The following is a 14,241-nucleotide window of genomic DNA, read 5'->3' as shown; positions in this document are numbered from 1 at the left end:
TCTGTTAAAGCACTAACTTCTAAGGATAGGGTTTTTCTGCAGAAGAAGATTATATTCATTGATACCTTTTGTTGAATTAGTGACTGACAAATCTAATTTTCTTTATAGTGTTATTGAAGTATAGCACCTTTATCTGCTGGCATTGCTTTAAATGGTCCAAATATGTAAAAAAAAAAAAAAGAAAGAAAAAAGAAAAACTATTTCCATGAGACAGACCCAGCCGTTTTACGTGACTGGATGTCCTGGTCACTGCTGATGAGATCTGTACATGTGAGGGTTGACAGTTTAGCTTCAGATCACAAGTGGAGAGGATGCCTGATATAGAAAAGGCTGCACACACTTTCAGATCGAAACAGGGCAGACAATGATACGATCCTCCAGCATAACACTGAGCACCAGGAAGACAAAGTAGAGAAGAAACATGGTGAAACCCAGCCCCTTATTCATCTGCCATTTACAGGCTGCAATTGAGATGATGACAAAGAGGAGCATGAGGAAGAGCAGCACGATGGCACAGAAGAGCCCATTGCTGCTGACGGCCACTGGAGCAAAACCGTTGAGAGATGAGTACAAGAGCCATGGAACTGGGAGACTTTTGAGTGAAGTGGCAGGGTAAAAAACACACAAAAAAAATCAGTTAATGGTGTAATCAGAGGCTGTTTCTTTAAAATCATGACAGATAAGGCTACGAAGGCTCACCCCACAGTGATGTCAAAGATGTTACTGCCTACAGAGCTGGATACAGCCATATCTCCCAGGCCTTTACGAGCAACAATTACACTGGTAATGAGGTCAGGGATGGAGGTCCCTGCAGCCAGCATGGTCAGGCCCATGATCTCCTCTGAAATGCCGATAGTCTCTCCCACCTACAAAGTTAAAGCAGTGTTCAACGTGGATGGAAGCTAAAGAAACGCAATATTACTTGCATGTTTTTATCAAGAACCATATTCAGCTTCAGGGAGACAGAAATAAAATAATTTAATAAGAGGATTTAGGAGATCTCAGTTCAACAAAAGTTACCTTGTATCCATGTACACAATGAAGAAGCAAAGCAAAGCACAACTGCAGTAACTGACCTGATGGGCCCACCACACCATGAGGTAGGAAAAGATAGCAATCCACATAATGGAGCCCAGGAAGGTGACCACAAAGAATTTTCTGGATTTCTATTGGACAAAGTAAGAGGGGAAATGGTAAAAAAAAAAAAAAGTTAACTTTATGAACCACAGCTGATCTCTAAAATGAGTCTATGTCCTAACTGTCTTTTACCTGGTTGCGTACATCAGGAACTGTGAGCCACAGAGGGAAGATGATGGGCAATAGGAAGAGGTAAGTAGCTTGCTTGCGCCGTGTGTCAGGCCACTCTAAAGTTAGAGGCTCATCTTCTTTCTCCTCTTCTTCCTCCTCATCTTCCTCTTCATCCTCATCTTCATCATCCTCCTCCTCACTGGACTCATCACTGTCATCATCACTGTCCTCCTCGTCACTGCCAGAATCTTCTGAGCCTTCTGAGCTTCTCTGTTCTGCTGGTACATCATCCTGAAGGAGAAGAGACATAATGATAGACAAAAGAAGAGGAGCACAAATAAGATACAAAGCAAGACCAAATTAGCCAACAATGGGCCTATGGCAATAAGTTGTACCTCCGTACATTGACTCTTACATAGACAGGTATCAAAGATTGACTTCTGGGCGTTTTGTAAGACAGCGGGACATGGGTGAGGAGTACCTTCTTGTCCTCTGGCTGTTCTTTCTTCTCTGTGTCTGCGGCTGGGGCAGCCTCTGGCTCTTTGGTCTGATCAGTTTTCCCCCCACTTCCTGTGAAAGGAATCCCAAATACTTTCTTAATTTCCTTGGTCTCTTTCAAGGAAAAATTCAGAAAGAACTTGAGGCAATTTTAGACTGCAGTACTAAAGATGTGTCCTGAGTCTTTATGCAATAAATGTGCTAAATTAACTCACAGCCTTGATTGATAAGTAAGTTTGATTTTCTTACGTTAACTTAGTCCAATCTTTAGAACATATTGAATTTTGGTATTTCTAAGTATGTAGTATGCAAATTGATGTATGTTTTGTGTTTTATTCATTTCAACATATATAAACTTTGTATAGCTCTACTAAAGTCAACACATTATGCCGTCATGCAGCGTTAAAGGATGCTAAAAGACAAACATTACAACAGGCAAGTGAGTTACAATTAAGTCTGAGATTATTCATATCTATGCCCATTTCCATGTGCTTTATCGGGCTGGCAAAGACAAACAACTGACTAAAGACACTGTGTTAGAAATGAATGAAGATTTCTTCAAGTCTATGTTTAAAGCGATGTTTGGTGATATTCTCTGCCATCATTACAGTCAAATGTTTCTCATGATTGTTAACAGCTTTCTGGATGTATCTGCTGGCATTTTGGACCACTGTTCTTCTGCAGCGATCTCCACGTTGTTGAAATTGGAGGGCTCACTACCATCAGTCTGTACTTTAGTTCCGCCACCCTATTTGAACAGATTTAGGTTGAGATTCAGGTATAGATTCTGGCCATTTACTTCTCAAATAACCCTTGAGAAAGAGTGCTACTTCAAGATTCAGTGGGCAGAAAAACTTGGTCTTGTGCAGCACTGGACCTTCCACTAGGACAGTAATCTGAAGTATATAGCTGAGGTGATCAAGAGTTGATTGCAGAGAATGACATCAACATTCTGGAGTGGTACAGCCAGAAACAAGAATTGAATCCCATCCAGAATCTGCGCAGGAAATTAAAGACCCGAGTAATGGCTAGGAATTCTTCCAGCCTAAAATATTTGAGAATCACTGATAAAGAGAAATGGAAAAAAAAATGGGGAAAAAATGGAGACATGCCAAAAACTCTTTTAGCTGTTAGCACTTAGAAAGGAAAAAGTTTTTTTTTTAGTTTTTTTTAGCAAAACTCAGTTAGAATTGATCTTCATTATTTTTAATGCACTGTCTTGCTATCTTAGGTCTGTTGTTAATCTAGTTTCCAGTAAGAACAAACCAAATGGTCAAATATTGATTTACACTACATTAGATCTGGCATGTGTATAAATCATTTTGGAATCAACTCTTCTGATCAAACGGTTTTTGTGTGAAACGGCACTTTGCCATCCAGATGATCATCAGACTGAAAGCTTAATGAAAGGCGCCTTATATTTGATTGACTATCGTGTTATTCCATGTTACCTTCACCTTTGTCTTGAGATTTGGATTCTGACTTCCGTCTAGCCACATTTGTCAGAGAGTCAGCCTTTTCTTTAAACTTTCCTAAGAAAGAAGCATGAACAAGCAGGTGCAAAGAATTACCAACTCATGATATACAGAATAAAATAATCCACATTGAGTTAGCACAAATATAGTTAAATTCCAAGTGTTGCACCGATCGTATAAAAAAGAGAATTAGCTTCTCAAAGCAACAAGTGAAAAATAAAACGTTTAAGAGAGAGAATGGTTCCTGTGGAAAGTAACTAGTTTGCAAGTCAATGAAACTGAGAGCTTAGTCAGATAACTTGTCAAACAGATAGGGCTTGTCATACATTAAATTAAGCCTCAAATACTTCTTATGTTTCTTCTCCAGCGCATGCACTCTGGCTGATCACCAGCTGTGATCCAGATTGTATAGGCTCATTCAAAAGCTGATTATTGTGTTGGAGTCATGGATCGTGTGCTGCCCTGAGGACTGAAAGTTGAGCAAACCAAGAGCAGACAACACAGGAAAACAAAGCCACACAGACATGCTCTTGTCAAAGGCAACCAGAGTACAGAAAAATATACTGCGAGATTACTCCGGTATGATTTCCATGGAGTGATATAAAAAGCCAGCTTTGCTAACCTAACATCGACACATTTTTTGACAAAGAAAATCAGAACCATCTCAGTCCACCACCATATTGTTTGACCAGCCACAATTACATCTGCTGACCTATTTTTTCTAATCGAACATGAAATGAGCCCTTTAAGAAACAGCAATACAATAACTTTAGTTGTTGTAGTAGAACAATCTATGTGATGACTGTGGCCAGACCTCAGTGAGATTCTTTCTAATGCTACACAATAAACCCACAGAAAGGAACCACCTATAGACTGTGAGGGGTATTTATCTGCTTAGTATCAATCTGGACTTAGTGATGCCTTCATACGGGACATCTAGCTAATCCATTTTACAGTAAGAAGGACTTAATCCACAGAAAGTCCTTATAATATTAGTTTTCAAGGTTCACGGTTATCAGCCATTAGGGCCATAAATGTCCTAATTTGGTACTCACCATTTCCAAGAGGGTCTAATGTGTGAATCATGAGTTGGAAGATGGTGTTTCTCATGGTGCTGTTGTGTAAAGAAGCTGAACTGCCCCCTCGCTGAAGTGATGGCTTCACCTGGGGAAAGAATAGTCAAGACAATTACCCACTGTACAAACAGTGAAACATCATATTTGTTTTCCAAATGGATTTCAAGATGATCGTTTTCTATAACAAGTGTATGAACATGAGCCAACATTTACAGTGAGGCTTGTACACATGATGCTATGATGGACAGAACAGCAAAAAGATAAACAAGATGCATAATGCTGACTAACGATCAAAGGTAACAAAGTGATAATAGGGCATCAGGGTGTTTCTTGTCTCTCGTAGTTGGTTGGTTGATTGATTGATATTTACCTTTAACAGATTCTTGTTCTCTGGAAGAGGAGGGGTAATATCTTCATCTTCCTCATTTGTCTGTGTGCAACAATGTTTTTTTATCAGTGATAATGATTCATTGGGAGAGAAAAACCAAAGTTATTTCATTTCGGTAGTTTGAATATTAGTATAAATGCTATATAATCTTACACATTTTTTTTCTTTTTTTTTAACCCCTTGTCCTGTCCAGCATTATGGCAGCAGAATTGTAATCTGAATACCGTTTATGCCAAACACATTTGCTATGCCAAGGGAAGCTTTATGAATGTAAAGCTCCCCCTGATGCCCATCAACTCCGTATTTATTTATTTATTTTTGTTACAATACTTAACATGTGATAGTGCCGAACCATGTGATAGTGTTTGGTTCAGAATAGATTATTTAAAAAAAAAAAATTTGATTCGCCAATTTGTCTTTCAGAGTGCATTATCTTTACCTTTACAGCTCAAAACCAGTGATACAAAGTAAGGACGCACACACATACATATATATAAGCATCTAGACAAAAGTCTTCAAACATAGAAATCTAAGAGTGCTTTACTGGAGACTTAAGGCTTGGTTGATTTAGGGCCCAATATCAACTCCTAAACAAGTTCTGTCACAGGAGTTCTTACCTTTTCAGGTTCTTCCACAGAAATGATTTTCACAATGCTCTTGTGCTTGTGGAGTTGGGTCTTGAACGCTCGCTCCAGTGGCACATTAAACTTCATGAAGATAACATAGAAAGAATAACCGGCCACCAGCATCAAGCTCTCCCACCACATTATGACATTATCCAAGAAAAAGATGATTAGTAAGATGAGGTCAAATATGTAGAATGATACATCTCTAAAAAGTGGCCACCAGGTTAGACGAAGAATCTCTCGGGAAAACAAAGCACACATCCCAATCACAAACAAAATGTTGAAAACTGCTGAACCAACAATTGTGCCAATTCCCACATTGCTGTGGGCGATGAAGACGCCGATAAAAGAGGTAAAAAGCTCTGGTGCAGAACCTCCGGCAGCCATGAAGGTGGCTCCTGCTACATCATCTGAAATAGCTAATTTGTCTGTGATTACCCCGAGTGCAGGCACAAAGAACTCATCACAGACAATTGCTAGAGACACAAACATGTACATCATGCCCAGAATGTGGAGTATCACCCATCCTCGTCTGCGATCTTCAATAGAGAAGATATCTTCAGGATATTCACCCTTGTACTGTGCCTCCTCATCAGGGGAAGCTGGGGGGATGGTAGTAACTGGAGGAGCTGGAGGTGGAGCTGGTGTTGGGGTCTCTGCAGGAGGTTCAGGGGCCACATAGATGCAATGCACAATAGTCCGGTTTGTGGTTGGCAATAGCGGAGATTCGGTGGTGGTGGATGCTTTGAAATCTGTACTTGTATCTGTATTCATATCTGTATCTTCATCCGCATGCATCTCTGGTGTTGTTTGATCTGTGAGCTCTGGTTCATGTGTTGCAGAGAGAAGTTCCTCCAACCCCCCAGGCTCCACTGTGGCCTCTTCCAGGCCCTCTGTTGAACCTTCTCCAAAATCCTCTCCAACCTGAGGCATTGTCAAAGGCTCATACAGTCGGGCACTAATGGTCAGCTGGTAGAGGGTACAGAGGAAAACTCCTGATAGGAGAAACAGAACCCGGCTCAGCTGCAGTCGCTTCCTCCTTGTACAATGCATCTTCCTCCAAAGCAGTGTTGCTGATGGCTTAGATTGAACTAAGCAGCATAAATGGGCTTTGGTAGAGTCCAGCTCCCTCCCCAGCAGACCATGGGGTAACAGAATTCAAAACTCCAGTGGTGTGATTCATGTCACATCATCAACTGTTTGGAAAAGCCAGCCTGTTGTAAATTTAAGAAAAACACCAAAGAAAATATTTAAAATATACATACATAATCATGAATCAAAACCCATATAAAGGCGGTCAAGATTATGCCTTATTGTGGTTATTTAAGAGAATTAACAGGCTGAATGGGAAAAAAAAGAATAAATCAAACAAAGACAAAACTACCAGTGACAGCACAGTAAATTAACTGAAAAGGTCACGTTGTAATGAACTGCACTAACACTACAAACCCAAGAAAAGCGATTACACAATATATTTTAACCACAGATGCAGACCTACCATGGAATTAAAGTCTTGCAAAGTCAGAGGTACAAAACTCCAAAAGTAGCTCCCCAGAGTTAGATGTTGTGGCACAAACAAAAACTGTTGCCAATGGCCAAAGGGTTATGTAGGACACAGAACAAGTCTTCATAATGGATCAGCATAATACTTAACACCTGAAGTCTTCTAAGAGGATTAGGTACATTGTCTCACTCTCACTGTGTGAGTATACCTTCATAATGATCAATGCAATCCAAGTTTAACGTAAAGATTTAGTTTAATAGCACTATGATGCAAAGCTGTAACATTATAGATATTTATAAACTGGGGAGTTTTAAAGGAATTCTTTGATTGTACATTAATTCATTCTGAAGTGAAAGTGCACATCTGTATTGAAAATATACATTGTGCATGTATAATAATTCTGCCTTCCTAGTTAAATTTTGAGCTGACTTTTCTGCTCAGGAGTATGAAATATGTTTTATAATCCGTCCACCCAGACTAACGAAGAGGGTCTTCTTTGCAAAAAATTGGCCCTTACCTGTAGAACCGAGTTTGGATAAATTGCAAAGGCATACACAATTTACCCAGGAGTTTAGACAAACTCATAGTCTCTGTCCGCATGAACAGACTGATTTGACAAATTCAAAAGCAAATTTAGACTTTTCACTTGACCGTGGTCTTAATTCCTGCACTATTTTTTTTTTTTACGCAGCCTTTATAAAATGCTCTTTCACAAACAGGGACGTGTACTCAAAAACCAACAAGTGAGCTAGCAGTATTTGTACATTGTCACCTTCTTTTAGCTGTTTGACATCAGGGGGGAGGATCAGTATGAAATCTGTGCTTCAGCCTAATCAACATGTGTGATGACCTGTTGAAACATCTGGAACTTTCCAACCAACAGTGTTGAAAAATGCTCAGTTTTGCCACCTGCTGATTAGCTTTGACTTTTGAGAAGAAAAAAAAGTGCATTATATCTGTATAAGCCATTGTGCACCAGCGATTAAAATTCTCATTGTCGTGTAATTATTGTGACACAGGCAGATAATCTATTCATGACCTTCTCCACTTCATCCACATGTACCAACAAACAAACCATAGCACATGGATGCTAGAATTTTGTGCCTTTTTCTTTACTTTCACATTTCATTTGAACTAATGACAATATTGCCATGTTGTTTGTCAATGACACAGTGGTTAAACAAGTTAAATAAATAGCAGGGATACAAATCCATATCAAATCACCTGATGAACTAACTTGACCTCACAAAATATTGTTTTTGTCTCACGTAACACCAAGGTAGGTTACACATGTAGTGTAAGCTATACCTGTGGTGTTCCCGGTCAAAAGTGACCACCATAGGAAATGAATGGGTATCCAGACTATTTTTATCCATCAGACAGAAAACATCCCCATACACACCACCCCAACTCACTCACTCACTCACTCACACACTAAGTCACTCACTTACTCACACACACATTTCAGACTGAACTGTCTTTAGCGGGTACACATCTCTTTCCCGCGTTTTTGTGCCTATCCCCCACGTAAACCACACCTTCCAGACTAATCAGTGTATCATCTTCACACAGACCCCAAGACCTCAGCTTGATGTTTGCCTTGCACTCCTTTTGAGCACAATGAGTAGGCGACTGACCAAGAGGTTATGGTCCAGCTTTTTGGATATGATGAAGAGGGCACTGAAATTGAACCAGAGATAGAGGAGGATGTCTCGGAAGTGGAAGACAACAAAGATTTTGATCCAGACTTTGAGGCGACTGACCAGTCAACAGATGGAGAGGCACCTGAAGAACAGGCACCTGAGGAGACATTCCAGTCCAAAAGGTGAGATTGGTGTTCAGTGGACACTTGCTCTGATCTTCATCCCCCCAGGACAGAGGAAGTAGAGCAAGAGTAGAAAACATCATAAAGACGACGCCAGGGCCAACACGGTACGCGTGTGCTCTTGGTCAGGAGCTGCTGAAGAGAAAGTTCACCGTGGTAGGAACGGTGAGGAAGAAGAAGCCTGAACTTCCCCCTGCAATGGTATCGATTAGAGGAAGAGAGGCACTCTCATCAAAATTTGCTTTCACTGACACACACACTCTTGTGTCATTTGTTTCCAATAAGAATAGAAATGTCATCCTCCATCCTGAGAACCACAGAGGACAGGAAGCCCATTATGATCCAGGACTACAACATGAACATTTATTTTTTACATGTAATACATTTTCAGTGCCTATTTGTATTTTCACTGCAGTTATTTTATGTCTAATTCTATAAATTCATGTTAAACACTACTTTGAGACATTGTTCACAGCTAAAGAATGTTGAATAAATATTTGGTGGTGAAAAATGTTTTTTGTGCTAATTTAAGAGCAGTTAAAACAGACCAGTCAATTTTGACCAGGAACACTAAAGTAAGGGGCGGTAGGTGAACACGACAGGAGGGTTAATACATAAGATACACTTTGACAGTTTTTTTTTAATCTATTTTTGTTTTGGGACAGGCCATAGCAAGAAACACTGTCAGATGGACTTTGCTACAGCCTTGTAGCTCTGTAACCAGCTTCAAGCTCCATTACTGTTTGATATGGGTAATGTTGGTTTGTCTGCAGTATGTCACTACTGACATTACTGTTGTAATTCTTGGTTGTTTTCATGACATTTAAAAAACAAAAAATGAATAAACCACATAAGGCATGCAATTTAAATGTTATATTAATTTGTACATAATTCAAAGTACAGGCTATAAGTCAGATTACATCATTTCTTTCTCTTTACTGTAAATTTAAAAAAACACAAGAACAACATATGATTTAAAATGATTGGGCAGAAAAGATGAAGATATAATGTAGAGAAAGAAAAATATTACAGGAACAGAAGGAAGACCACGATAAATGGGATTATTAAAAGTAAAAGAAAAAAGAAAGCCTTCAGCCTTGTGTATATGTTTTAAAAACAATCCTTGTGTAGAATTTGACGTTTGCTTATTTAATAATCTTTTATAAGAATTTGAGTTATTATAAAAAATGGGGGAAAAAATGGAAAAATATGCATTTTTCAGAAGCTTTTACATAGGCAAGACAATGTTTCTGTGGTCAAAAACAACAAAAAAAATCAGTGGCCAAATCAATCTTTTGGCTTGTCCCCTTTAACCTCTGGAGTGTTTAAAGACATTCACAGACAAACAGAGGGAAAGAGAGGGAATGCAAATCAGAAACTGTTGATTAGAAGGTAATGTTACTCCTGGGTAATGAAGATGAAAGTGTTTTCTTTTTACTGGTGCAGTTTTAAAACATTTTTCTTCGGTATGAGTGAACATTATGTTCTAATTGGATTCTGACCAGCTGGGTATTGCCATTATTCCTACTGTTTTTTTCTAATTGTTCAAATCTTGGAATGTAAGCAGACGTACACATACTACATAGGTAGGTAATTGCATAATAACAAGTAGTTAATTTTGGAGTTTAAATGTCAACTTTAGTCCACATTTCAAGACGTTATAACAAAGATAAGAAAGTGTATACACAAAAGCATAAAAAAAAAAAATCAAAGCATTATGCTTGGCATATGCATAAAAACAACACAAAACATTAAGTCCTTCACTCCCCATCGATAGGGCAGACTATGACACGATACTGCAGCATAATGCTAAGAATCAGGAACAGTATATAGAGCAGGAGCATGGTGACACCCAACACTTTATTCATCTTCCATTTACAGGATATAATGGAGATGATGGTAAAGAGGAGCATGAGGAAGAGAAGCACACTGGCGCAGAAAATCCCTTCACTGCTCACAGCCATCGGTGTGAAACCATGGATGAACGAGTACAGGAGCCACGGCACTGGTAGACTTTTGAATAAAATGGCAAAGAAAATGTGTGGGACAAAGATATCACATTATTCTGTCCAGTAGTCCAGTCACTGTTCTTCAATCATGGCAGCTCTGGTTGTGGACTCACCTCACAGTGATGTTAAAGATGTTACCGCCCACACTGCTGGATACAGCCACGTCCCCCAGGCCTTTACGAGCAACGATCACACTGGTAATGAGGTCAGGGTTGGATGTCATTGCTGCCAGAATAGGCAAAATATATAGGGACCCAAAAGTTTCTCCCACCTGCAAAAAAATAAAAATAAAACCAGTGACCAAGCAGATACATAGGAATTACTACCATGTTTTCACGACTTGTCTCATTCAGCAGGAAATCTAAATCTTATATCAATACACCAGCACTGTTTCAATAAGACCTGACCTGATGGGCCCACCACATCATGAGGTTGGAGAAGACTCCGATCCACAGAATAGAAACTGCATAGGTCACCACAAAGAATTTTCTGGATTTCTTTCATTCAAAAGCAGAAACACAGAAATGTAAAATCATGAAACGACATTTGAGGCAGGTTTGGTCTAAAATATCCCTCTGAGTCTCACCTGGTTGTGAACATCAGGGACTGTGAGCCACAATGGGAGGATGATGGGCAATAAGAAGAGGTAAGAGACTTGCTTGCACCGTGTGTCAGGCCAGTGTAAAGACAATGGCTTATCTTTTTTCCCCTCCTCTTCCTCTTTCACTTTGTTCTCATCACCCTCATTTTCACTGGGGTCACTGACATTTTTATTTCTGCCATCTTCATCATAGCCTTCAGCACCATCCTCTCCTGCAGGTACATCCTCCTTGGGAACATTTGGCTAAAAATGATTAGCAGCAGTAAAAAGGCATCTCTATAATGACTGAAAATATAAATACTGTATAAATAACATAGTGATTGGAGTATACCTTCCTCCTTACTGTAAAATAATAATTTTCTGTCCTTTTTATCCTTTGATGTTACAAATTTTACGTTACTAAAAGATAACTTTGCTGTGACCCAGCAGCTTTTTCCATCAAAGCTCACAAGTGTATGACTGTTTCTGACATGTGCAGAAGCATAGATATCACAAGTGTACAAAACGTGGTATTTTGTTTCAGCGATATACTACACTATGTGTGCTAGGCATAAAACATTAAAAGACAGGAAACATACATGGGTGAACAAGGCATGCAATTAACATGTCACAATCACTCTTTTTCACATACTGATGCACTTTCTGACGTCATCAAATGTATTGCCTAAGCTGCTCGTCTTACGCCCAGCAAAAAGAGCTACATTTATCCTCAGAATGTATCATGTATCTGCCTTTTATTTTTGCCTAATCATTTGGTGTATTTTATATTTTACACCAGGAGAACTGCAACAGTTATTGCAGTTTCCATTGGGGATTAATAAAGTTCTGTTCTATTTCAATTTTTGTGCAAGATGCAAGTATGCCGATATGCTTATCTGTTTTCATTTAAAAAAAAACACAATTCCACACTATATTGTCTGTTAGATGGGAGTGTGGACACGGGAGAAATTGTTCATTACCGGATCTAGGGTAAGGATAAGAGTACTCACCTTTTTGCATTCCTCGGCAGCTCTGACTTTCACAAAGCTCTTGTGTTTGTGGAGTTGCATCTTAAATGCTTGCTTTGCTTGAGCATTAAATTTCATAAAGCTGACATAGAGAATGTAACAGGCCACCAGCATCACACTCTCCCACCACATCATAACATTATCCAAGAAGAAGATGATTAGTAAGACAAAGCCAAGCATGTAGAACGATGTGTCTCTGAAGAGTGGCCACCAGGTTAAATGAAGAATCTCTCGACAAAAGAAACCACACATTCCAATGACAAACAAAATGTTGAAGACCGCTGAACCAACAACTGAGCCGATGCTCGCGTTGCTGTGTTCAATAAGGACTCCCATTAAGAGGGAAAAAAACTTTGGGATGGATCTTCCTGCAGCCATGAAGGTGGCTCCTGCCACATCTTCAGAGATGCCTAACTTGTCCATGATTACCCCCAGTGCAGGAATAAAGAACTTATCGCACACAACTAAAAGGGACACAAACATGTACATCATCCCCACAATGTGAAGGATCACCCATCCTCGTCTGCGCTCATCGAGAGAAAAAAGATCTGCAGGGTATTTATTGTTAATATGTGGAACTTCACCTGGAGATACTGGAGGGATGGTAATAACAGAGGGAGTTGGAGTGGGTGTTGATGTCTCCAGGGAGGGTAGAGTTTTGTTGGTATAATGTCTCAAAGGCATCTCCAGTGCCATTCCATCGGAGGACATCTGAGATTCCTAAAGCATTCCTGTTTCTGTTGTAGTCTCCTTAATGCCTACTTCTGAGCCGTTCTCAAAATCCTCACCAGTCTGAGGTATTGGCAACGGATTATTCAGTTGGGCACTGGTGGTCAGGTGGAAGAGGGTAATGAGGACTATCCCAGAGAGGCGAAACTGAACCTGGCTCAGCAGCAGTCGCATCCAGCTTGAAGTATTCATTTTGTTTTTTCATAAAACGCAGTCTCACTGGGCTAATAAACTTTAGAAATACAAAGGTAAAAGGAAAAGAACAAGTAAACAAATACTTTAATAAAAAAACTCCAGACGTTGGACGAATCCACACCATAAACATAAATCTGCAATATCTTATTCTCAAACTCACCGTCAGATATTGGATAAAAGAATGAAGGAGTCTGACAAAGGTCTGAAGTTTTACTTTTTGAGCAAACTTACTGTTGGGCGTTTCCTGTTCTGTGCAAAAACACCCGTCCAATAGGGCTCGGGCACACGCGTTGCATTCTGGGATATGGTCGCCATATTGAATGCACAATCTATCGTAAACAAACCGAGGCAAGACAGAGATCAAGGAACAAAAAGTGAGAGAAAAGCATGTTAAAATCGAAGAAAGGATGTGGGATATACCGGGATACATTACAGAAGGAAGCCAGAGATTGGTACATACAGAAGATTGGCGTTATAAACGGACTGGACCCTTATGAAATACCGAGCAAGGAATGGATTGTCGACGAAGATTTACTGCCTAAGTTCACCCTTTCGGACATAATTGCGTATATAGTATGTGGTGTCAGTGCTTATACTTTGCAACAGTTTCAATTCTAATGACACTTTACACTTTTGTCATGTTACTCTACTTGTAAATAAATAATGAAACACACACACTTGGCTGTATCTCAAAGCATATTTATTTCAGACGACTTCAACTTTGCACAACACTCCTGCTCATGGTGGTCAGAGTACAACATACAGACACAATCTTGTCAAAGAATGTTTTGTCTTCACCTTCGCATGGCAAAACTATGTTGATAGGTACTTTTGCTGACAAAAAGGTGTATTGTTTCTGACAGTTCCAATCGCCCTTTCCACGTGAATTCGGAGATGGGCAATTTTCCTTGTATTTTCCACATTAGATTAAGATTAAGATCAGATTTATTGTCATGTATACATGCATACACACGAAATTTGTCCTCCGCTTTTAACCCATTGAGACATCCCTTGCTTCCAACTGACAGTGTCCTCTTGTGAAGGCGGGGATCTTTACCTC

The 14,241-nt window shown here is 39.6% G+C and overlaps 2 protein-coding genes across 2 annotated transcripts; both read right to left on the bottom strand.

Moving 5' to 3' along the window:
* Positions 1-224: 224 nt before the first annotated feature.
* LOC142384688 (sodium/potassium/calcium exchanger 1-like) lies at positions 225-6,364 on the bottom strand. The gene is made up of 7 exons (XM_075470989.1): positions 5,303-6,364; positions 4,277-4,385; positions 1,730-1,818; positions 1,270-1,539; positions 1,077-1,166; positions 700-866; positions 225-592 (listed from the first exon to the last, which is right to left on the bottom strand). The coding sequence occupies exons 1-7, from the start codon at positions 6,362-6,364 to the stop codon at positions 343-345; spliced, it is 2,037 nt and encodes a 678-aa protein (XP_075327104.1). The 3' UTR covers positions 225-342.
* Positions 6,365-9,657: 3,293 nt separating this feature from the next.
* Positions 9,658-13,687, bottom strand: LOC142384027 (sodium/potassium/calcium exchanger 1-like). Its single transcript, XM_075469937.1, has 6 exons — positions 13,342-13,687; positions 12,240-13,218; positions 11,236-11,478; positions 11,057-11,146; positions 10,763-10,920; positions 9,658-10,653 (listed from the first exon to the last, which is right to left on the bottom strand). The coding sequence occupies exons 2-6, from the start codon at positions 12,966-12,968 to the stop codon at positions 10,401-10,403; spliced, it is 1,473 nt and encodes a 490-aa protein (XP_075326052.1). The 5' UTR covers positions 12,969-13,218; positions 13,342-13,687; the 3' UTR covers positions 9,658-10,400.
* Between the last annotated feature and the right edge of the window lie 554 nt (positions 13,688-14,241).

Source organism: Odontesthes bonariensis, chromosome 7 (genome assembly GCF_027942865.1).
Source record: "Odontesthes bonariensis isolate fOdoBon6 chromosome 7, fOdoBon6.hap1, whole genome shotgun sequence".
NCBI classification, from domain to species: domain Eukaryota; kingdom Metazoa; phylum Chordata; class Actinopteri; order Atheriniformes; family Atherinopsidae; genus Odontesthes; species Odontesthes bonariensis.
This window is presented reverse-complemented; position numbering and strand designations above follow the sequence as displayed.